The following is a 24,547-nucleotide window of genomic DNA, read 5'->3' on the forward strand; positions in this document are numbered from 1 at the left end:
TTTTGAATACAGATCTTGTTTCTATCTCTTATTACACTTTGAAACAAGTTTAAACCCATCTGTTTATTGTTTTTCCTTTTTTTTCTTTTTAAGGAAAAATCTGGTCAAGCATCTCTAAAGGAAATATGTCACTGTTTTAATATTATAGCTTTTTTATTGAATTGCAATTATTATATAAACAGGGATGCCAGAATTTTAAAATCTTTTAAAGTACTGCTTTCAGTTTAAAATTGGACTTGTTCCACTAAATGTCTATGGTAATAATTTTGAGATATCTATGCCAAGAGATATATAGTTATATCATAAACACTGCACTCTGAAATTCAGGTTAGAATGGAGAAGGGTGACATGAAGTAATTATGTGATGGGAATGTCTGAATTTGTAACCTCTGTGTACCTTTGATTTATGATTTGGTAAAAATAACTTTTAAAGAAAACCTTCTTGGATTTCATAACCTCAATTGAAAACTTGTGGGATGCTGATTATAACATGGAGATTTACTCTAAAAATTCAGAGCTGACCGCTAGGGCTGGCTGGGTGAATTAGTCATTTGCTTTCTAATGGGGGTGACCTTAACTTGTCATATCCCCCAGTAAAGAACAGTTGTTCAGATTACATATTTACAACCACAGTTCTTATACCTAGTAAATGGGCTCTGCAGACAGTCTTTTAAGGATACTAGATGCTGCTTCTTCCTTTACTATCTGTAAAAGCATGCAATTTCCATCAAAATATGAAAATGATTATTTTGGAACCTAGACAGATGAACTAAAATTTATCTGAAAAGGGGAAAAGTGAGTGGATAGCTAAGAAATTTTTGGAAAAATGAGACAAATAAGGAGGTGTGTGTTCTTTCTCACCAGACAGCAAACTATATTTTGAAGCTATAGTAATTCAAACAGAATGGCACAGGAACTGACAAACAGACCAGTGAAACAGAGCAGGGAATCCCAAATAGGCCCATCTATGTCAGGAAATTTGGTGCATGAAAAGGAGACATTTCAAAACTGCAGGATAAATATTTAGTGAATTTTATTGAAAGAATTAGCTACAACTTTTTAGAGAAGAGTATAAAGTTAGGTCCCACCTTTAAATAAATAAAGTCCAGATGAGCTAAAGAGCTAAACATAATAAATGAAACCTGTGAAAGTATTAGAAGAAAATAGGAGAATATTAGCTAGGGTGTGGAAGCCTCCTAAGTAAGACTTTAAACACAGAAAGTTATAAAGGAGAAGAAGATATACTAAACTTATGGATGAGAATCACTATAAGATTAAAGTCGAAAGTCACAGGAGTGGTTTTGGGGGTGATACGAAGGAGTGATTTTCATGTTTTACTCAATATACTTCACCATGTGAGGTTTTTTTTTTTTTTTTTTTTACAACAATGTGTTCACGAGCTGTGTAATTTTCTCAATGTGCTTACCACAGTATGTGGACCATGACAAACATGCACATAAATTATAGCAGCTATTATTGTTTTCAAACCCCTTTCCTCACTTACAGGGATTCCCGTTTAGAAAACGTAGCTCCATGTCTAAATGTATTTTTGTAAAATTCTCTTAGGTTTTGAAACTCACTGCCTTGTTGTTGTTGTTGACACTCTGGACGCATTTTTCTACCATGCCTCATTACTACTTGATGCAGAGGATAAAGGATTCAATTCTCTTAAATGCACTGTGAGTGCTGGCTTGCAGGGTGCCTAGGGATACGCTGCACTCTGGGGGAGATGTTGGGGAGGCAGGGGCAAGAGGTTGCAAAGGGGCCACGAACCCGCTTTAAGGTGCACACAGTCTTGCTAATTGACAAGACGCACGAGTACAAACCACTAGAGCATTTGTAAAAGCGCCAAGTTGAGTGTAATCAGCCCAGGGCTGGACGCTGGAGCATGGCTAAGATCTGTGCCCTGTGGAACCTCCAGAGAGGACCTGACCCTCCAGGGGTCGGGAAGAGGTGGAGCAAGGATCCCAGGACCGGCAGGCAGGCGTTTCTGGAAACTTGTCCTGTCCTGCTCCCTGGAAGCAGACCTCTTTCTCCCTGGGCCCAGGCTCTGAGGTTGGGGTGACTCACATGTGATGCTCTAGAGTGCCAGGTTAGAAAGTTGGCTTACTTGGGAGGTAGATGGCCTCTCTTGGGGCTGCAGTACTTTTCCTGAGCACGTGGGCCAGGGCCCTGGGGCTGGCATCCAGTTGTCCCACATTTTCATCTTCTCCATGTGGATTTTCATGCCTTTCCTTCACTGGTGGGGATTTTTATGTGTTGTTAGTTGACTTCTCTCCATAGGTAGCCCAGTAGGCTGGATGTAGTCACCGTGAACATTTTTCAAGTATTGGGATTGTAGGCCTCATGCTTTGCATCTAAATATCGCTTAATTCTCATAGCAGCCCGTTTCAGATGAGGAAGCTGAGACAGAAACAAAACCATTATTTGCTCTAAGGTCACACAACTGGTAAGTGACAGAACCTATGTCTGCCAGGCTCTGAAACCTCCATTCTGTCCAGTGGGCTGCTGGACCTAACCCAGCCCACTCCCCTGTGACTATCACACCCTTTCTGTGGCTCTGGAAGATCTGGCCAGAGTCCAGCTAGTTCCTAAAAGAGCAGCATTACCATGTCTTGTCCCTCTGCACAGGGGGAGGAAGGAGCTCTGGACCAGGAGTCCAGATAGGCTCCGTGAAGCTCCGTCATCTCTATCCTTACACTTTGTCACTTATAGACTGGTGACAACCTCATCTTCCTTACCCACCTCAGAAGTTTGGAATGGTCAGATAGAGATGATGATACTACTACTAACAGTGACTTTCCTAAGATATAAAGACGTATACCAAAGTAAGGTGGTGTTAATAGTAGCAGTGAGGGTGCTAAACTTTCCTGTCTAATGTGTAACACAGCAGTTGGGAGGGGTCTTTTATCCTTCCACTGATACACTTTGCCTAGCACTTTTCTCTTGATGTTTTCCCCTACTCTCCCTTACTTATAAAGCTATGAGCAGCAAATCCAAACCTTATTTATATATGGAAGCCTTGTTAGATGAAGGCACCCATTAGAAATGTAGGCACGTCTTAAAGCAGGTATGAATGGGGACTCCTCCCTTCATAAGAACTTTTGGGTGAGGTCTGAGCAGTGCAAATGACTGAAGTCTTTAATTCTGTTATGTAACATGTCTGTCCATGCTTGGCTGACAAGATGGCGGCCCATTCTGTGCTTTAGGAAAACGGAGGCGGGGCTAGCAAGTCAAAACATGTGCTCTGATAACCTGTCTGATGCTGTAGGAGAAAGGACAAAGAGGAAACTGAGTCCGTTCCACAGTTTAGGGTCCTTTGAGTGAAACATGGACAATACACATTGACATCTTTATTGGGTTTGTTTGCTCTCTAAACACCCTCTGAATTGTGTCTAGTGAGGAGAGACGCTGAAATGATAGCACAGTTAATGCCCATTGGCTCTGACCCAGAGGCAAATCACCAATCGGTGGTTCAAGCTCCCTGAAGCGCACTGTACCGCAAGATCACAGGTTGACTGTGAAAGCAAGGTCTCACCCTCAGGCAAGATGCCGCCCTCACAAACCCGTGACTGGGAGTTACCCGGAGCTGGCACAGGCGTTTCTGAAGTTCATGCTGTTAAAGGTGGTCAGGGAGTCAGCTTCAAATGCATTGCTGAAAATCAGAAAATAAAATAATTGCTTAAACATTCCTCCCTCTAAGATGGTTTGAGAATCCCAAAGCGGGTGCTGAACAGGAAAAGAGTCGGTGTTCTTATGACTCAGGTACCCAGTTCATCTCCCAGATGACCGGCTCTAGCCACCGTAGTGGTTCTACCCATTGCGTGGTCCTAAATCATTTCCCCTGCTTGGTAATGTCTTTGTTTGCTGTGCTTTGAATGAGTCATGAATGACAAGAAGGATAGGGGATAGGTGACTCAAATTAACAAACCACGTAGCAGTGATGATTCCCCTCAAGATGATCTCCACTGGACCTTTAGGTTACATTCATCTGATCAAAATTCATCCACGACAGCTGTCTCTTGTTTTATTCAATGTAACTGTTATTTATTGGAGTAAAGAGTATTCACCCCTGCGATGTGTTGTTTGAGAAGTGGCTGCACTTGCAGCTGGAAATCTCTCTCGTGTTGTCATCTAGATACCAAACGTCATAATTGGAAAAACAAACCAGAACATTTCATACAATTCAAACGCAAAACTTCTGAATATCCAAGAGTTTAAATGGCTGGGGTTTTTTTCTATTCTTGATGCCATAGGTATCATATAGGTAGCTTTTCTCTGTATTTTAAAATATATCTTTTAAATATTTAAAAATGACGTATATTATTTAAATTTGCATCAGTAAATCCTCTTTGTTCTTACGGATTAATCTGAAGGAAATGAAACAGTGCACATCCCTTGTGAAATAGGGAAAGTTGTCTTGATATTTTTAAAGATTGTTTTTAAGTTCTTGGATAACATATCTAATATGTTTATTTAAAATCACATTGTTATATAACTGTTGACACAAATAATCAGTAAACAATCTATAATAGGAACAGGAAGGAGTTTGATTTGAGCCAAACTGAGGACTATAGCCCGGAAGATAGCCTCTCATACAGCTCTGAGGAACTACTCCAGAGAAGCATGGTTTTCAGCACAGTTTTATATCCTGTCAGAGCAAAGAACACCAAACAAGTCAGGGATACATTCTTTCAAAGTAGAAAAAAAAAAAAAAGACCAGCACATACATAGCGAGTCAGTATGGCCTTGGCGCCTGGGAAGGGAGTCTTACCATTGAAGGGGTACCAGCATCGGCATCTCAGGAAAGGGAGGCGTTTAATCTTTATTTTTACATGGACGTTCTTTACTTCCGGTCAATGCACCCTTTCATTTAATAATTAAAGCAGATGTACAATGTATGTTTGGTAGACCACAGCCACAGGCGGGCTGTGACCATAAAATTCAGGTCAACCCACGTATGAGCCAGAATGGCTTCCGCATACCTCAACATGTGACCATTTCTTTTGTCATACCATGCAAAACATGATAAAAATTACTTTAAGCAGATCTTAGAGGTTTTACAAGATTGCATCTTATTATGAAAGAAGTCCAAGAATCAAAACGTCTTGGCAAAGCTGAAAGGACTGGAGGAGGCTGCATTTGCTCCTGGGACTGCCATAACAAAGCACCACAGACTCCAAGGCTTAAAAACAGCAGGAACTTCTTTTCTCACTGTTGTGAAGCCTAGCAGTTTGAAATCAAGTGGTCAGCACGGTTGTTCCCTTCTGGGGGCTCTGAGGGAGAGAGTGTCCCTCACCGCTTCCTCAGCTGCCAGTCGTTGTAGGTAACCTCCAGCATTTCTTGGCTTGTAGATGCATCACTCCAATCTCTACCTCCGTCCTCACACTGCCTTCTTCTCTGGGTCTCTCCAGGTTCCTTTCTGACTCTTAGAAGGACACTCTCACTGGATTTAGGGTTCATCCTAAACCAGTATGTTCTTATCTGGAAACAACTGATTTCATCGGCAAAACCCTATTTCCAAATAAGGTCACACTCTGAGGCTCTAGATGGACATCATGAATTTGGTGGGGACACTGTTCAACCCAGAGGCTTGCTCTGACTGCATCTCCAGTTTGAGGCAGAACTAGAGTTCACAGTCAGATTCCTGGCCTACGGCCCTAAAGCTGTTCTTAACCTCTCTGCCTGGACCCTCTTTCCTCTACCATCCATCCAGACCCCACGCTTTGGCCTCCTCCCAGCCCAGCTAACTCATGCTGGACCTCAAACCCCTGGTACTTCCTGAGGAAGCTTGCCTGTCCACACCCACCCCCAAAGCAGGCCAGTCGCTTTTAGAAGCTTCTGAAGTAAACTGTGCTTCTGTTGGAAGAGTCTTCATATAGTTAATGTTATTTTTAACTTTATAGGATATAAGTTTATATATTTTTACTATCTTATATATTAATATTATTTTGTTAAACATTTACTTTCACAGTGAATAAATTGAGTATGTATTATTTATATATTACTATTTCGTGTTATATAAAATTGTTTCAACAATCCATGGGATTAATTGTATAACTGACACATTAATTTTAAAAATTAATTGCAGGTAGACTGAAAGCTCTGAGGGCAGGGGTCCACTGCCTTATTCACTGCTTTGTTGGCACTGAGCCCGATGCCTACACTCAGTTTTTGAACCTTATTCTTGTCCTATCATTTCCTTCATTTTCAGAGAAAATCCGTTCCTTGGCACAAGACCAACTCCCTTCTGGGTCTGTTGTTGAGCGCCTCACTGGGGCCTCCCCAGTGGGGGTGGGGCTGGGGGAGGAGTTCTGTGTTTTCTCTCTTCAACCTCCACATTCGTCCATGGAGCTGGATTGGGGGTTTTCTGAGGGAGTCTCTGTGTTGCCTTGAAATCCGAGGCAGGGCATTTAAAATACAGCTCCATTAATTCATCCTAAGAAAAGAATGAAATCTTTAAGATTTAAGAAAAGAATTTAAGAAAAGAATGAAATTTAAGTTTTAAGAAAAGAATGGAATCTGAAAACTCACTGTTCTTCCTCTCAGTTGCTTTTTCTTTTTTTCCTTCTATCCCTCACCTCTGCCAGAGGAAGAGTGAGAATTGGGGCATCTAAACTTTAAAAAACAGACATTTTCTTCTTTGTAGACTCTTCGATCTGGAACTCTAGCCATTGGAAAGAGCCTGTGAGAGGCCTCTTTGGACTTAGTCACATAGTTTTTTATATTTTTTGAAGATGTTTCAAATGAAACTGGACCTTGTAAACTTGGTGCCTGATCACTTAGAGAACCCTGCTTTTCAGTTCTTTAAGAAACAGCAAAATCGATGTTTCCCCCAGATCTCCTTTTGTCAAAGTTAACTTTTCTTTAAGTCCTATCTGGAATCACCCCCTTTTGCTCAAAGTGCTGGGGGCGGGTCGCTCTTTTGAGGACAGGTGGTGCCAATACATAAGCCCTGGGAGAAAGTTGGACGGGGAGGGTAATTAATTAAATAAATCTCATCTTGGGAGATTGGGATTGACATATATACACTAATATGTATGAAATAGCTAACAAATAAGAACCTGCTGTATAAATAAATAAAATTAAAAACAAATAAATAAATCTCATCTTGATGCTCTCAGTCCATAATAGCTAATTTTAAAAGACTGCAGTAAGTCTTTTAGGAGGAAATCTTTTTTTTTTTTTTTTTTTTTGTGGTACGCGGGCCTCTCACTGTTGTGGCCTCTCCCGCTGCGGAGCACAGGCTCCGGATGCGCAGGCTCAGCGGCCATGGCTCACGGGCCCAGCCGCTCCGCGGCATGTGGGATCTTCCCGGACCGGGGCACGAACCCGCGTCCCCTGCATCGGCAGGCGGACTCTCAACCACTGCGCCACCAGGGAAGCCTATAACAGCTAATTTTAAAAGACTGCAGTAAGTCTTTTAGAAGGAAATCTTTGAAGAGAACTCATGATGAAAAGTGTTAACCAGAGCAGAAAAATCCCCTAGTTATGGAGTGTGGCTCTCTTCTCAACAACACTGGGCCTTTCCCAGAGCCCACGTTGAGTCCTTTAAGTATCTGGGGAATTGGGTGCTTCGACCCCTGACCTGGAACCCCTCCTAAAGCTCCCATCTGTGTGAACAATGGGTGCAGTTTGTTCCTCAGTGTGGGGAGCTAGAACACGTAAGATGCCCCTTTATCTGTGAGAAATACTTGGGAGTCTAAAGGGAACAGTGCCACAGTGGAAAACTCTCATGTGTTTTTTTTTTTCCCCCCAGAGGTTCGAGAAGGTCCTCTGGTCAATGCTTTTGTTTCTCCCCCTTTCCAGATTCTTCCAGATCACACTCTTCCTGGTGTGCAATTCAAGAAATAACCTTGTGGAGGGGGGTGTTTATTTTTCCAGGCCAGCCCATGGCTCTGATTTTGTTTTTGGATGTTTTCCGTTTGCTCTAAGTAGGAGGGTTCCAAGTCTAGTGTGTGCCCTCTGCCAGCTCTTTCCTGTTGAGAGCGCTTGGTAACGAAGTGAGCTTCTAGTATTCTAAAACATGCATGTGACTCAAATACCCACACCTGCTTACACCCCATACAAAAGTGGAGCTGGCTGTTCTTGCTGGAAATGTTTTCCCCTAGAGCTGAAATCGTGTGTCTGCAGAGAGACCCTCTCTCGATATTTAAAAAGACATAATGTTGACTGCCTCATGGCATTGTCATATATTGAAATATTTAATATTAAAACAACTGGGCTTTTGAAACTCTTGCCTCAGAAAAGTGAACGAGGCCCTTTTAAAGGAGGCATCTGAACCGGAAGGGAGATACCTGTGACAGATGGAGGAAAGGTAGGTCAGGAGGGAGTGGGTGCTGGGAGAGGAGGTCTCTCCTCGCACACACATGCATCTGATTTATTTGTGGCAGTTGCTTGTATATCCGTGAGCAGCGGCATAGTTTACAAAATATTTAGGGGTCAGCCCATCTCACAGCTTGGTTGGGATGGGCAGCCTCCCAGACTCCACCCTGAGTTTTGGGGCAATTCCAGGACCTCTGGAAATATCCTCAGAGTTCAGGTCAGGCCAGAAAGCTTGCAATTGCTCTGGGAGTTAGGAGCCTGACACCGGCCAGATGGACATGGAAGCAAAACAAGAGGCCACCACTGGTCTGTGTTTTGAAAGACATCTGTCTCTTGTCCCTGGCAGAGAATGTGGCCTGCAACTGGCCATACTCTGTGCCAGTTGTCCCCCTAGCCTGATTTCCCCACACCCACACACACATACCCATCCTTCTCGCTGGGATGACTTAGGTCCAGGAGACCCTCAAGGTGCCTCTCGGTCTTGGGTCAACGAGGCTCAGCATCTGAGGCACGTTTGCGCTACTCTTCCAGATCGTTCGTTTTGGAATCCATTTCTGACTCTCTGCCTATCCCTGTGAACTTGATTTTCCCAGGGACTCCTTTTCACCCTGACTTAACTGTGGTTCTCTTTGCCCCATTCCAACCACAGAATCAGCTTTGACCACACCCCTCTGTGCATTCACCTTCTGCGGATTCTGTCCAAGACATTAGCCGCCAACAAGTTTAACTGGTTGACCTATGATCACCTAGCAAATTTCGGAAAGCGTAAGGAACTGACATTTATCGACCTGTACTTCCCGCCTGGTGGGAAACCAGCCGGCTTAGTCCATTATCCCATTTAATCTTCCCAACAGCCCCATAGGTAGATGAGACTGAGGGATTCATCTCTGAGGTGCAGTGTCCTCCTGCCCAAGGGCCCAAGCAGCAGTGCTGACACCTGAACCAAGTGTGCTCTCGCTCCAAATAGTTGATTTTGGGGTGAATTCTGATGAAGCTGTTTAGGGATAGTGTGAACAGAGCCTCGCTCTGAAAAAGCTCTTTGCTGTTGGTTTTTCCTGTTACCAGCCAACAGATTCAAAGGAAGTCTTTGTGAATGCCAGCCATCCAACTTGACTTCTCAAGAATGCCCTGCTGGCTGCTTCTGTACTCAGATTAGCTGAGTTCTATCCGTTCCCGACAGGACTTTTTGGCTACTCCTATTCCCCGACATCTCCCTTTGGGAAAATATTTTGTTATTCTCATCCTATCGCCCTCCCTCACATTGGGCTCTCCAGGAAGCAGAGGCTGAGTTAGAGCTAAGAGGGCAGAACGTCTGCTGGGAGAACATCCGTGGAAGGAACAGGGAGGGAGCAGGTATGCCTGGGGAGCTAGTACTGACCGTGCTGCTGTGACAGAGTCAGCCTGACGGGGACCCTGGAGCCAAGCCTGCCCGTTAGAGGGGTCTCCCTGGGTGGAAAGGGTCAGGCCTAGCCTCCCCATCTTGACTGCCATTGGCCACGAACTGCCCCAAGAGAGCGTGACCTTGACCTGAAAGCTGAGCCGGACCTTGATGAAGCTCACAGCCGGAGGTCGTGAGCTAACTAACACACTCCTCACCCACTGGACCTTCCTCGAAGTCCTTCCTTGAAGGGACATCTGAGTGGCACTTCAGCCTAGGGATTTGCCTGCCCCTCACTTCTTCTGATTTCTGTCGGCCTGTCATCACCTGACATCACGTTATCTTCCACAGGGATCCACAGGAACAGTGATGTGGTGTTAAGACACCTCTTGTTTACAGCCAGAGGTGGACGCAGACTGCCTGCCATCAGGAGAGGCGGTTCCTTGTAGAGAGGGAGGTGTCCGGCGCACAGTCTGCTTGAGAGGCCCCGGTCTGGAGCGGAGGCGCCACGGAGCTGCAGGGAGGGAGACAAGGTGGCCACGGTTCAGGGCGCCCCCGAGGGGGGAGGCCTACCTTGGAGGGCATAGCTCGTGTTAGCCGTTGTATTGGACCTTGGCTGCACTGGGAGCCCAGGCTGGCTTGTTAGTCCTCTGATTTGGGTAATCTGAGCAAGTGTCGCCTTTGCTTCTCCAAAACTCGCAGGGATTGTCTGCATCCAGCTCATGGCAGAGAGAAGGGCTGGGGTAGTTGGCCTCTTCTACCCACACTGAGAGGCCTCCCAAGTATTCACCTGCCTCTGGGCCGACCTGAAAATACCTCTTATTTTCCCTAAGACCCCTTTCTTATGGGTGTGGGACATATCTTGGGTGTTAACAGACCACTGAAGTGGAATCCCTTACAATATTCATGTGGCGAGAGGCTTCTTCGGCAGTTAGAAGTTGCTGCCCTTTTTCTTTCTCTAAACCTGGTCATAACAAACATTAGGATGGACACACACTAAATCCCAAGGTCATTGCCTGGGTTTGTTTACAATCAGATGGAAATTTGAATCTCAGCTCCACCTATACCAGCAAGTTAATCTCTCTGAGCCTGTTTTCTCATCTCTCAAAGATGGATCAAGGTGACGTTTGTGTGTAGTTAATACACAGCGTATAAAGTTAATCAATATTGGTACCCGTTCCCCTTGTCTGTTACAATTCGTATTAGTTTTTGGCACTTCTAACATAAACGCACCATTAAAAGCAAGCTTTGCTTTTTCACGCCAATGTGCACCCAATAATTTATGGTTTCTTTAATGCTTCACTTGCAGTTATTTTAAAAATCCCAGTAGATAAATACAAAATGCCTGTGCGTTTTCCTCGTCTGCACATAATTAAGAACCAGGGACCACAAATGTCAACAGTGTCACAATTACAACTGGTCAACAGACACATGAAGAGTATACTGATTGGAAGCCCAGATTTTAAAATTGTTCTGTCCACACCTATAAGGACTTGGCTTATCTATTTTTCTAGGCCAGAGTCCACATCTATAAGGACTTGGCTTATCTATTTTTCTAGGCCAGAGTCCACATCTATAAGGACTTGGCTTATCTATTTTTCTAGGCCAGAGTTCTATTGATTTGGCTTTCTTATAACTGAAATCCTCCAAACTAAGAAGAGTCTTAGAGGATCATGCAGATGGATGGAAAACAGGGAAAATATCCAACAAATCCAGCTTCTAAGGAAGCTTGGAGAAGAAGGTTGCAAAACTAAGAAAGTCAGTCTACATGAACCTTTGTAAATCATGAGACCTGTTCAGCCGTACCATGCCTGCCAGAGAGCCTTTGAGAAGAAAGAAAAACAGAAAGTCAGATTTTAAAGAATCCACAGTACACTGTAGAGAAGAGATTCAGGAGAAGAAGAGTGCCTGGCATTAGCCAGAACACATTAATGGAGGTAGTCATTTTGCAATTTAAGTATCTTTTCGCTGCTGAAAAACAGTGAAAGAAATTCGAAAAAGAAGCCCATGATTTTGATGGAAGCTGTTTTGACATAAGTGAAACCAGGCTTGGCATGAGGTAGGGGCAGGCTCTGGCCAAGCCAATGGAACGGACCCTGGAAGGATTGAGACAAGCTGGGGAAATTGTTTCAAGATGCAGCTGGATCCACTTGAAAGGGGAGGGAAGTGGAGGGCACAGACATTTCATCAGTGTTTGAATTAGCGTTTGACTAGCGGCATGTGCGTTCAGAGATGCACGGGCCCCCCAGGAGTCTCCCTTCTTTTAGCGCCACCTCTGGGGAAGGGAAGAGGGTGGTGCCTTTTGAATGGTGCACCGTGAGGGCTTGAGGATTACTGGCTGGTTGTGAACTCAGATGCAGTTGGTTCGTGGGAAGAGGGACAGAAAGGGAGAATGCGTGTTACTAATTCTCATAGCTGCCGGCAGCTTTCACCGTGGAGGGGCGGGAAGATGTGGCAGGGACGGTACGGAACTCAGTCCCTGGGTCATCTTTAACGCGTTTTTCGGGGCTTGGTGATTCTGAGCCTAGAAGATGAATGACCATAACCTTTGAGACGCAAAGTCTGGCTTCAGTTACCCTTGAGCGTTGATGGTAGCCTCTTCCAAGGCAAGGTCAAGGGCAACGCCATATGTGGAGAAGCACAGGAATTGCCATAGGAAATGCACCTGGCAGGGCTGGGAGGGGATGGTGGATCTCAGGTAAGGCTCAAGGCATGGGGGGAGTGGGCTGCTTTGGATTTTCTCTTTCTCAGACCTGATCTATCTTCAGCTCTCAGGGGCAAGTCATAGCAGAGACCTCTGTGATGTAAAATAAGTGTCTTTGGCTGGCCAGTGAGCGGGGCATAGGAAAGACATGGAAGTTTCCTTAGCACCAATCCAGGCAAAAGAAGTACATAAGAGACTTTGGGTCCTGTAGTCCCTGGTAATCTGTCCTGAACGAAAAATAACATGGAGAAAATTTTAAAGGCAATGCAGTTGTAAAACAAAAATGAAAAAACAAAATGCAGAGTAACATGAATATATTAGCATATGATATACATTATATACTATTACATTTGAATGGTGTTTGGAATCCATGCCTGGTTAGCGTTAATGAGGAAGGATTTCCTTTTAAAGCAGAGCTGGTTTATGATGATATTGCAACAGTGAGGAAAATCTAGGAAGCCAAATGGGAAAGAATGCCTCCTTCACTTCAGTGCTGTCACGGGAGGAACTTTGAAGGTAGGAGAGGCTCCCAGGGGCTTTATAGCGTAAACTGGAAGGAATGGTGGGTATTCCCTGGAATAATGTGAGGGGGAAAGATGGGTGAGATACTGGCAGAGCCATGAGAGCTATCTCCTCGGGATAATTGGGCATGATCTGAAGGAAAATGAGAAAGATATCAAAAGAGCATATTTGCATGAATCGAGATTTTGTACGATATAAATGGCAGAGAGGATGAAGAAGGAGGTGAAGTCTGGTGACTAAGGATCTCCTAAAAAGGAGTTGCTTTTAAGAAGCAAGACACAAGAGACCATGTATGATTCCATTTATATGAAATGTACAGAAGTGGCAGATCTATAGAAACCGTAAGTGGTGGCTGAACTGGGAATGGCATTAACTGTAAGAGGGCATGAGGGATCTTACTGGGGTGGTGAAAATGTTCTAAAACTGATTTATGGTGGTGGTTGCACAACTTGGTACATTTCCTAGAAATCATTGAATTGTACACTTGAATGGATGAATTATATCAGATGTAAAATATGCCTCAATACAGTCATTTTACCAAAAAGAGCTTTTTTAATTTTTTTAAATAGAAGGGATCTTTTCATTGACCCGTCATTTTTTTGTGGTGCTTCACATGTGCCAGTGATTGTGCCTAGACTGTGAGGGTACAAAAGTGAAGATCTTTACAAAGGCGTAAGTAGGCAATTTTCAGAGAAGGCAGAGGAATACTAAGAATTTTGACCTCATTAATCATTACTGACTTGCAAATTAGGACAGGAGGTGGCTCTTGACTATCAGACTGGCAGAGATTAAAAAGAGTGACAAGTGGTTCTCTAAGACACTTCTGGTGGGATTCTAAATTGTCATACCCCTTGCTAGAGGAAAGCTTGGAAGTACATACAAAACATTTGACTGTGCTTTTGACCCAGCAAGAACTCTGGACCCAGAAAGTCCACCTAAAGGAATTTATCTTCAGGAGGCTTTAAATATCATCGACACTCTGACACCTCCCAATTTTTTATCTCCAAACCAGCCCTCTGCTCCAGCATCCAGATTCAGATGTCTAGCTGCCCACACAACCGCCACACGAGCATCTCAAACTCAGCTCATCAGGAACGTAACTCCAGAATCGATCTGGGCATAAGAATAGGTCAGGTAGCCCCACCGCACAGAAGGCTACTCTACCAGCCTCAGGTGATGGCAACTCCATCCTTCTGGTTGCTCAGGCCAAACACCTAGACACCACCTTCCTCTCACACCCTGTATCAGATCCAAAAGCAAAGCCTGCTGACTCTGCCTCCAAAACTGATCACGATTTTGGCCACTTCTAACCCTCTCTACTGCTACTCTGCACTGAGCCAGCTTCTCAGTCACTGGAATTTCTGAAGATGATCGAATATCTGGTCTCCCTCTACCCTTGCTCTGCCAATAGTCTATTCTCAACACAGGAGTGAAGGGATCGTTTTAAAACATCACATGACTCCACATCATGACTACGTATCACGTGACTCCTGTGCTCAGGGGAGTTACCGCGCCCCATTTTGCACAAGTCTTTACAACAGTCTTGCGTAAACTGGCCCCTGGTATCTCTCCTACCTCACCGCCCCTCCCCATTCCTCTCCTCCTCGCTGCTCCACACACACCGGGCACATTTCCAATTTACCACTTTTGCACTGGCTCTTGCCTCTGTCTGGAACGTCTTCTCCCAGGCAGCTGCGTGGCCAACTCTTTCATCTGCTTCAAGTCTTTGCTCAACATACTTAAAATTTCAATCTGACTCTTCCAGCTCCTGGCATACTCAATCCTCTGTATCCTATTCAATATTTTCCATTTTCCATAGCACGTCTCACCTTCTAACATGCTATTTATTTGGATGCTTTTTTTCTTTTCTTTTTTTTTTTTTTTGCGGTACGCGGGCCTCTCACTGTTGCGGCCTCTCCCGTTGCAGAGCACAGGCTCCAGACGCGCAGGCTCAGCGGCCATGGCTCACGGGCCCAGCCGCTCCGCGGCATGTGGGATCTTCCCAGACTGGGGCACGAACCCGTGTCCCCTGCATCGGCAGGTGGACTTTCAACCACTGCTCCACCAGGGAAGCCCTTGGATGCTTATTTTAATAGGTCTGTTGTTTAATTGTCTGTCCGCCCCTGCTGAACTGTGAGCTCCCCAAAGACGGGCATCAGTGGTTCACTGCTGTACCCCCAAATGCCTAAAACAGTGCCTGGTGTATAGTAGATATTCAATAACTATTTGTCGAATGAGTGAATGAATGAATGAATTTGTAGTGAGCAAGTAGTAATTCTATAAAAAAATAGCATTATGTCATGAGTGAAAAGGAAGTGAAAGGAGTTCCTATGTACAGCGTCTGAGCTTGTCAGTTCCCTCATGAGGTGAAATTGATTCATTCATGTACAGCAAAGTCTCACTTTACCTGCATGGCCTCTGCCCCCAGGGAAAATGTGACCAACATCATCAGTGTGAGTCAGCAAAGCTGTGTGGCTGAAGTTTTAATTGGATTCTATATAGACTGTATAGACAGGTTGATCTCATAGAGTCAGGAGAAACCCTGATTCACTCACAGTAATTGAATAAAGAAACGCAATCATTTGCAAATAGAAGCCTAGATGTTGTCTTTTGTGGGGCAGTATCTCTGCAGTATGTTTTTTTATAAGGTCGGTTCTTGTTGATCAGGCATTTTCTTCTTAATTCAGCTTCTGAACTCCTATTTCCCACATGCCTATGGGTGCTTTTCAAAAAGCTTTTATTGATTCATGAAGACATGAGGTACAAGAAAACCTTGGAGGAAAACTGAAACTTCATGTAAACTTATTGCAACATGATAGCAAGGGCTACGCTTCTAGTTCCTTCCTGTTAAAGCTGTATTGGAGTTGAAAATGTGGAATGTGTCCTGGTGTGTAGAGATACTTTGCTGTGAGGGTAGTGAATATAAATTAATCTTGTTAGTTTGAGAGGGGAATTTTTAAGATACATATGAAAATCAGTGATACCTTGTTGCATGGAAATCAAAATAATTTTTTCAGTGATCAGATGATTTAGCTGCTTTTTATCGAGTATTTTTCTGCAGTGTCCCCCCTACCTGTACCCCTTTACATCCAGAAGCTCTTCATAGCAAACAAAAAGAGAACCAGCTCTTGCTTCAGCACAGAATGGATATTGCAGCCAGTGGTTGCAGGAGATGCAATTTAAGCAGGGTAAGGGTAGAACCGTGTATACTTAATGCTGATGGACACAAACGTAGCTGCTGCCTTCGAGGCTGACACACTGAATTTCATCAGTATTTGTGGAATCAGAGGCTAGAGCACCCACTCTCTTTATGACGCCTCTTAGTATAATTCCACCTCCGTTTGATTCTGCCTGAAAGATTTAATTTCAGTATTGTTTTGATGTAAGGTATGTACTGATTTTTATTTCTTAGTCACTGGTGTGAAGGATAATATGTCACTGAGCTCCTTTGATAAGTTTGATGTTGGAGAACAAGATCAATTATAAACTGAGTTAGTCGGTGTATTTTTCTGCTACATGTCAAGAACTATGATTTTACCCAACTAGTAAGCTAACGAGTTAGCCTGCCACAGTTTCATGGATGCCAGCAGAAGATAGAAGATTCTTGGATCAGGGATGAAAGACAGTTTATTATTCATAGAAGTAGCAGTAGCCGGAGGATCAGCATATTTGCACCTCTTCCCCACACCCCAATTCCCCTAGGGCAATGTGGACCTCCGTCCTGGTGTATAGATGGGTACGATTTAAATTTCACCACTACGTCTGTGGAGGTTACAGGTTTCGGTAGCTCATCTGGTTTGGGTTCGAATGGCTCACATTGTATCATAGTTCGGACAAAAAAAATTTTTTCAAATATTCATCCTGATTCTTCACTCTCAACCTGTGTATCTCAATCCAAATTTTATGATAAAAAAGTAATAAATACACATGTTATAATAAAGAGAACATATTCATTTATTCATGGACTCCAGATAAGAGAGAGGAGGGGAGAGTCGCTGAACCCAGGCATTTGTGGTGAATAGAGGAGGTGAGAAGTAGTAAAAATTGGCTTCCTCAGTTACCTCCCCTACCCAGCAGTTGGAGTACAGTGTTCTAGTTACGTCTACACTAGGCCTAGACGCTGATCTATTTTCAAATCCTCGTTGGTGCCTGAGTCCCATCTTCCTGCATCTGCTCAGAGCTAACTTTCCCCTCTGTGAACTAGCGAGGAAGGAGACTGGGTTCTCTCCAGAAGGGGCCTTAGGAGCGCACCAAGGGTATCAGTCACTCTTACCACCATGATATTCAGCACCCAAATTCTGCCTTCAAGGTCCCCCAAAGAAAGCTTGGCTTTTTCTAGGGAGGGTCATAGAATCTGGGAGAAGCGTGCCCCAAATTCAAGGTAGCTGGTAGGCAACACCCCAGAGAGACTACCCTTGGGGAACCTAGTTCCTAAATGACTCAGGGAAATGATGTTTATCATCTTCCCATCCCCTCCTGGAGAGCTGTCCAAACTTGCCTCCCTCTGTTTCCCAGCGAAGACTTCACTGGGGAATTAATCTATATATTTAACACTTCCTCTCAGCCTGTTGTTTTCTGGGAACCTACAGATTTATAACCTCAGACGGTCCTCTGGATTAATTAGGCTTAGCAGGTTTTCAAAGGACCACGAACAGCTTTTCAGCCTCCCATTACTTCTTAGGCGAGAGGAAATCATAGGCAAGAACAATCGATCTCTGTTTGTCCTATGTGTTAGACAGGGTGGCTATTAGCAGCTAGTCTCGCTCTAGAAAACTCAGACCCTATAAAATAACTTGTCTATAAACATCTTCTTGCAGTCAGGGTTTAGTCTCCTGCTGTCTGTATTGGGGACCTGACATACTCAGATGAAGTAAGAATAGCTGCTTTGGTGAAAAGTTCCAGAATTCTTTTATGGGTTCTCTGAGTTATACAAGCCCCTGTAGTATAGGCCAGGGTCCAGCAATGGCAATCCAGTTCTTCTGAGTTACACGCACATGTGTGCCCACGGTTCTGCCTGGTGGCACCCCTCTGTGGGTTCACACCATGCTCCAGGCGCCAGCGATCGATGGCTGGAGCCCCAAGATGATTTCTAGAGGCACCTGGAGATCGCCCCTTCCAAGGGCTTTGGCAAAACAGTCCCGAATATCAAAATTGTACACCTCCCTCTAGCCCTCTTTTGATAGAATCAGACTGTGAGTAAATAATGGGTGTCTTTGGCCTTCAAGCATGTCTCCTGTCTTTGCCTCTCTCTTATCTCCTGCCCCATATCCATCTTGATCTTCAGACTCCAGGCAGCTCTATCCCTTCAGGTCCTCCAAACATCCAATCTCACCTTCCATCCCCTTACCAGGCTCCCGCCCCTGCAGAACCCAGACTCCAGAATTATGACAGCATCAAGAAACAGAGAAGGTACTTAAACTTTCCTTTGGAAAAAGCACTTTTTTTTTTTTGGGCGGGGCGGGGGCTCTCACTGTTGTGGCCTCTCCCGTTGCAGAGCACAGGCTCCAGACGCGCAGGCTCAGCGGCCATGGCTCACGGGCCTAGCCGCTCCGCGGCATGTGGGATCTTCCTGGACCGGGGCACGAACCCGTGTCCCCTGCATCGGCAGGCGGACTCTCAACCACTGCGCCACCAGGGAAGCCCGGATAAAGCACTTTTTGAGGGAAAGGAGGAGGAAGGGATCTAGTCAGACACGATGCTTGCAAACGCCGAATGAAATGAAGAACCACAACACATTCCAGAGGGAGCGTTGTAGGCTAGAGCTCAGACCCTCATTTCTGGCCTTTCCTTGTTTATCTTAAGGCCAGCCTGGGATGGCCAAAATCAAATAAATTTTAATTGCATTGAGTGAGTAATTTTACATGCCAGAGGACAGTTTCAAATTTTGGGAAGAAACCAAAAAAATAATCATATGGTAGAGAAGCTTCTGAAAAGCTAATTCTACCTGTTGTTAATGAAGAGGAGACCTTCTATTTTTCTAAGTCACGTGATTGTATTTCGTTTCTGGTTTTTCTGATGTTGACTTTGAAGTTTAAAGATCCTAATGGTGGGTAAGAATCCTACTAAACAGAAAAGAGGATTTGGAAGTAGGAATGAGTCAGCCAGGTCCCGGAAAAGCTAGGCAAGTCATTTAAATACAGATGGAGAGGGGTGTGGCAGCCTTACATTTAAGGTGATTCAAAGAATCGTAAGAAAATTACCGGCTGCCTAATAGTCTCTTTTTCACTAACTTGCTACAGTGTCCGTAATTCGTTCATTACACTTTGCCTTCAGGGTGACCTTAGAAAATGCAGTGTCCAGGAAGGAATACAGTAACCTGTCATACAGTTCCCTGAAGGCGTCAGGATCTTATTTATGGCTAGGAAGCCAGGGAAGGACAGGGAGACCGTGCAAAACTAGAGATCAACTCCTCTTGCTTTGTAATTTTGCTGAGTGTGGATCCTGAAGGAATACAAGACTGTCAGTCATGGAACCTTCCAAGGTTCTTGGAATGCCCGTGAGAGTAGAGATGGGAAAGATATTCAAGATCTTGTACTCCGAATCAATGGACCAGCCTTTTTGGTACTGAAAAGAAGGTCCCTGTGGACAAACCAAATCAAGTTGTCCAGAGTTTTAGTACAAAAAGTAGAGTCCCAAAAGCAGTTTTAGAGGAATTGCCTCTCCAGGTGAAATCTCTTCCAGGTTGATGGTTAACGTCTTGGAGGCCTAGGATGACTTGGACATAAAAGGACTGCTTCTGTTTTTCCAGGTTTTTGTTTTATCCTTGTCACGGGGATGGCTTGATCCTCCTATCCCTGGAAGTCAAAAGCAACTTAGAGATGATGATCCATTTACAACCTTCACTGTACAGATGAGGAAACTGAAGCACAGGGACGGTAATGATTTAAGAAGCAGAATTGCACAGAGGACGTGCATGGTTGGGAAGCAGATAGACCTGGGTCTACCAGTGGCAGCTATGCGAACTTGGGCAATTTAGTTAATATTTCTGAGCCTCAATTGCTTCTTTTGTCAAGAGAGTTCTTAAGGAGCATCTACTCAAAGAATAAATTCAAAACTTGGCCAATATTATTACATTTGCTGGGGTTTTTTTTTTTGCGGTACGCGGGCCTCTCACTGTTGTGGCCTCTCCCGTTGCGGAGCACAGGCTCCGGACGCGCAGGCTCAGCGGCCATGGCTCACGGGCCCAGCCGCTCCGCGGCATGTGGGATCTTCCCGGACCAGGGCACGAACCCGCGTCCCCTGCATCAGCAGGCGGACTCTTCGACCACTGCGCCACCAGGGAAGCCCTGTTATTTTTTTTTTAATTGAGAAATAATTCACATAACATCACATTCATCATTTTAAAGTGTACAATTTAGTGGGTATATTCATATATCCACCATGTTGTGCAACCATCACCACTGTCTAATTCTAGAACATTTCCATCACCCCCCGCAAAAAACCTGTACCTATTAGCGGTCAGTCTCAATTCTCCTCTCTCTCCCATCCCCCCAGCTCCTGGCAACCACTAATCTACTTTCTATCTCAATGAATCTGCCTATTCAGGACACGTCCAATAATGGAATGGTATATGGCCTTTTGTGGCCTGGCATCTTTCAGTTAGCATAATGCTTCAAGCTTCAACCATGTTGTAGCATGAACTTCAGTCCTTTTTATTGCCGAATAGTATTCCATTATATGGATATACTGTATTTTGTCTATCGATTCATCAGTCAATGGAAATTTGGTGTAATTAGCATTGTTTTACGTGGTTGGGCCAAAGCTATAACAAAAACTTGGGTGTCTAACTCTCAACCTGGTCCTGTTTTTACTACCCCATCCTGCTTTTCATAACATCTGAGCATATGTATTGGATTAATAGTAGTGGTTGTTCAGAGGAAACCCTTACAACCTGGCTAATTACGCTTGTGATTTTATATCTTTAAAAGATTTTATCCAGTATGGAAAAAAATACACAATTCAAAACGTAAAATCTAAACATTGTAGAAAAATGGTGCAGAGAACCAGGATTAATTTTCAATTTCTAGATTCCAGTCTAGAAAGGTCTTCATGCCTCTTCATCTCACTGTAGTTCACAGAACAACCTGAAGCCTGTACAGTATCTTTTATCCACCTGGTTTTTATGTGTAAGTTCATTACCATGGCTTATAGCCCAGGATCAAAGAAAGTTTTTACTAGCTTTGGTTGATGTTTGAGGACTCTTCTCTCTTGTTCACTTTACTCCAAGGCAAAAATTCAGAATTGTTCTCTTCTTCTGTTAGACAGTCGCTGTCATTGCATTACCCTGACCATTAGGTAGGGGGAATATATGCCCTTGGCTCAGAACTTAGTACATTTCAAACACGACTGGTCATCTCTCCTTATGACCTGGCCCCCTTCCCACATACTGACTGCCCCAGCTCTCAAGTCTGGTTTGGTATACTGGGAAAAGTTCTGTTTTCCACATTGCATTGAAGATGTAGGCAACATAGCCCCAGGCCTTCTCTTTGTGGGGCTTGAAGCTGGGAAGCAGGTCTGACTCGTTAAGGATTTGGTGGTTGACATTCTTTGCTTGGGAACCAGTGACGTGTAGTATGTGGCAAGATCCCAGTGGTGAGGGCATCCCCTGGGTTCATCTGGGGTTTCTGCTTCCTTATCTTGGGTGGCACTGGTGGGAGATCCAGCCCAGCCTGGCTTCCTGACTTTGAGACAAGTGTTTTCTTTGCTGAAAGTTTAATGATCTGGTCCTGGATGCCGCTAATTACTCATCTCGTTTGAGGTTCTATTGTTATTCTTTAAGATCTGGGGGAGTCATTGTATGTCAGGCTTCACGTGCATTATCTCATTTGTATGATTTTCTGCTTCTAAGTGTTTGGCAGTCCTCAGATACATGTGAAAACGACTGAGCCTGGCCCTCGTCTTCCTCAGGCTAAACATCCCTCCTTCCTCCCACTATTCCTGGTTGCCACAGTTTCCAGCAGTTGTCTTCCTCCTGGTTGCCCTATGTCTGTGTTTTCCACTTTGTCAGTGTTCCTCTTCATGTGATGCCCAGACTGGAAATGACACTTCACGTGTGCTATGAACAACCAAACTAGAACCATCACCAAGAAATGAACCTGATCCTCATTTCATGCTGCACACACTTGCTGTACTTCTTTACTGGCTGCATCTTAATACCAGCCAACCCCTTCTACCCGCCCCCAACTCAGGATCTTTTTTTGCCTTTAACTGCTGTGAGGCAAAGGTTCCTCTTGTGCAGTTGATTTTTTTTTCCACTTTGGGTCTTTCCAATCTGTGGCTTTTTTTTTTTTTTTTTTGAAGTGTAGTTGATCTACAATGTTGTGTTAATTTCTGCTGTTAAGTTTCTGCTGTATAACAAAGTGATTCAGTTATTCATATATATACATTCTTTTTCATATTCTTTTCCATTATGGTTTATCACAGGATATTGAATATAGTTCCCTGTGCTATACAGTAGGACCTTGTTTTTTCCTCTATTCTATATATAATAGTTTGCATCATGCAGTTCATTTTTTTTTTTTTTTTTTTTTTTTTTTTTTTTTCCCCGCCTCTCTCCGCTGTGGCCCCTCCCCTTGCGGAGCGCAGGCTCCGGGCGCGCAGGCTCAGCGGCCATGGCTCACGGGCCCAGCCGCTCCGCGGCATGTGGGATCTTCCCGGACCGGGGCACGAACCTGTGTCCCCTGCATCGGCAGGCCGACTCTCAACCACTGCGCCACCAGGGAAGCCCGCAGTTCATTTTTTGATCCTGTGAGCAGAACTGTACATTTCCCCCAATCTATTTTATCCATTTCCCCCTGGGGACTCGCAGTGCTATCCCATCAGAACGTTATGAATGGGGAGCTGGCATCATTCTGATGTAACAAGTTGTTGAGTGAATGGAGAATAATTTTTTTTTAATGGTATGTTCGGATTGGCTCTGTTAATAGAAAAATCCTTCTCTGACTACCTTCGTAGGGTACTCTCATGAGTCATTTCCAGTTCATGGTGGTTTTTTGGTTTGTTTGGGGGTTATTTTTAGCATCAACAATTAAATAGATTAAAAGAGTGAGTGAAGTGCGCAGCCTCTTTAAGAAGCTTAGTGCCTCAATCACTTGGCCAGGACTTTAGTCACAGGGGTCCTGTGTGGGCCATCAGATGCGTCAACCCGCTGCATTGTTCTTGGAGGATGTTTGGAGGGTTTTAACCAGCCCCTCTCTGACCCCCCTGTGTCCGTTGCAGTTACCTGGCTGAGCAGTGCTGGAATGGCGGCTTCATCTACCTGATCATGCTGCGCCGCTTCAAGCACCAAGTCCATTCTCCTTATAACGGCAACAGTAGCAACAGCTCCGAACCAGGAGAGACGCCTACCTTGGAGCTGGGGGACCGAACTGTGAAAAAGGGGAAAAGAGCAAGACAGTTTGCGGTCATTGCCAGGCCTTCTACCCACAAAGCCACTGAAGAATCCAAGAGCAGCGCTGGCTGTGAGTTGGACAGTGACCCTGTGTCTGAACTAGACAATGGCCTGGACCCTGAACTGGGAAACGGTCATGTTTTTGAGCTAGAAAATGGCCCAGATTCGCTCAAGGAGGTGGCTGGATCCCATCTAGAGAGGTCGGAATTAGACAAAGAGATTGCAAAGGCGGACGCCCCTCTGCCCACAAGCAATGACAGACGCCGCTTCTCAAAATCTGGGAAGACAGACTTCCAATCCAGCGACTGCCTGGCACGGGTAAGGTTTGCTTTGGTGGTAGAACCTGAATTTTCAATGAAATGTTATTTGCAGTTGCATTTAAGGTTTGGAAAATACATCTAAGATGACCTTGCATTTAGAAACTGAAAGATTTATTAAGATAAATGATCATAGGACATGACAATAACAACAAAAAAACCAAGTCATTTTATCACACTTAAATAAAGAGCTAGTCGAGTGATCCTAAGTGGAAAATTCAAGCCTTCTGTGGTATAATTTGAGTCATATGAGGCCCAGATAAAGTACTTGAACTGCATCATTATTTATCACTGCTGTCACCAGTGGAATTGCCACTGCAAGGCCAAGAATTCCTGGTGACCACTGATAGCATAAATATCCAAGCCTTGGTATTACACAGGAAGGATGTCCAACCTGCAGGGAAGCATCTGCTTTTATTTTTAACATTTCAAAACCAGTGACATTTTCATGGGATGGTATTATTATATTGCTGAATTCCAGTGAAGTTTGGAAACTTCACAGAAATCTCTGATACTATGATATCCAGCTGTGATGGTCAGAGCTACCCTCACCTAAAGGCAAAGCAGATGTGGTCTAGTTCTGAATGGTGATAGACACGCTTCTAGCCTCATATCGTCTCCCCCATTATAACCAACACTCTCTTGTTAAGTTACATTTCTTTAGGGTCAGCGTGCTTGTTCCAAGAATCCTCCTGGCCAGGTATTCCTCTGGGTTCCTAACAAAGCAGTAACTAGCTAGATGGTTCCTGACTGGTTTCTTTTCTGACTCAGGAGAGGCCCTCTAAGGATGAAAGAGGAAGTTGGAAGGATGGAAAATGGGCACAGAGGAAGTATCGAGTTCAGCTTTGCAGCCTGGGAAGTGGTGCCCTAGGAGTGAATGTAATTTCTAGTAAGGCTATTTCATGCATATT

The 24,547-nt window shown here is 44.4% G+C and overlaps 1 protein-coding gene across 1 annotated transcript in view; it reads left to right on the forward strand.

Moving 5' to 3' along the window:
• PDZD2 (PDZ domain containing 2) overlaps nt 1-24,547 on the forward strand; it is a 236,946-nt gene that overhangs the window by 117,495 nt on the left and 94,904 nt on the right. The window contains 1 exon segment of the mRNA XM_029215898.1: nt 23,148-23,637. Coding sequence (XP_029071731.1) covers nt 23,148-23,637 — 490 coding nt within the window.

Source organism: Monodon monoceros, unplaced genomic scaffold (assembly GCF_005190385.1).
Source record: "Monodon monoceros isolate NGI ecotype Baffin Bay Population unplaced genomic scaffold, NGI_Narwhal_1 Super_Scaffold_12, whole genome shotgun sequence".
NCBI lineage: Eukaryota > Metazoa > Chordata > Mammalia > Artiodactyla > Monodontidae > Monodon > Monodon monoceros.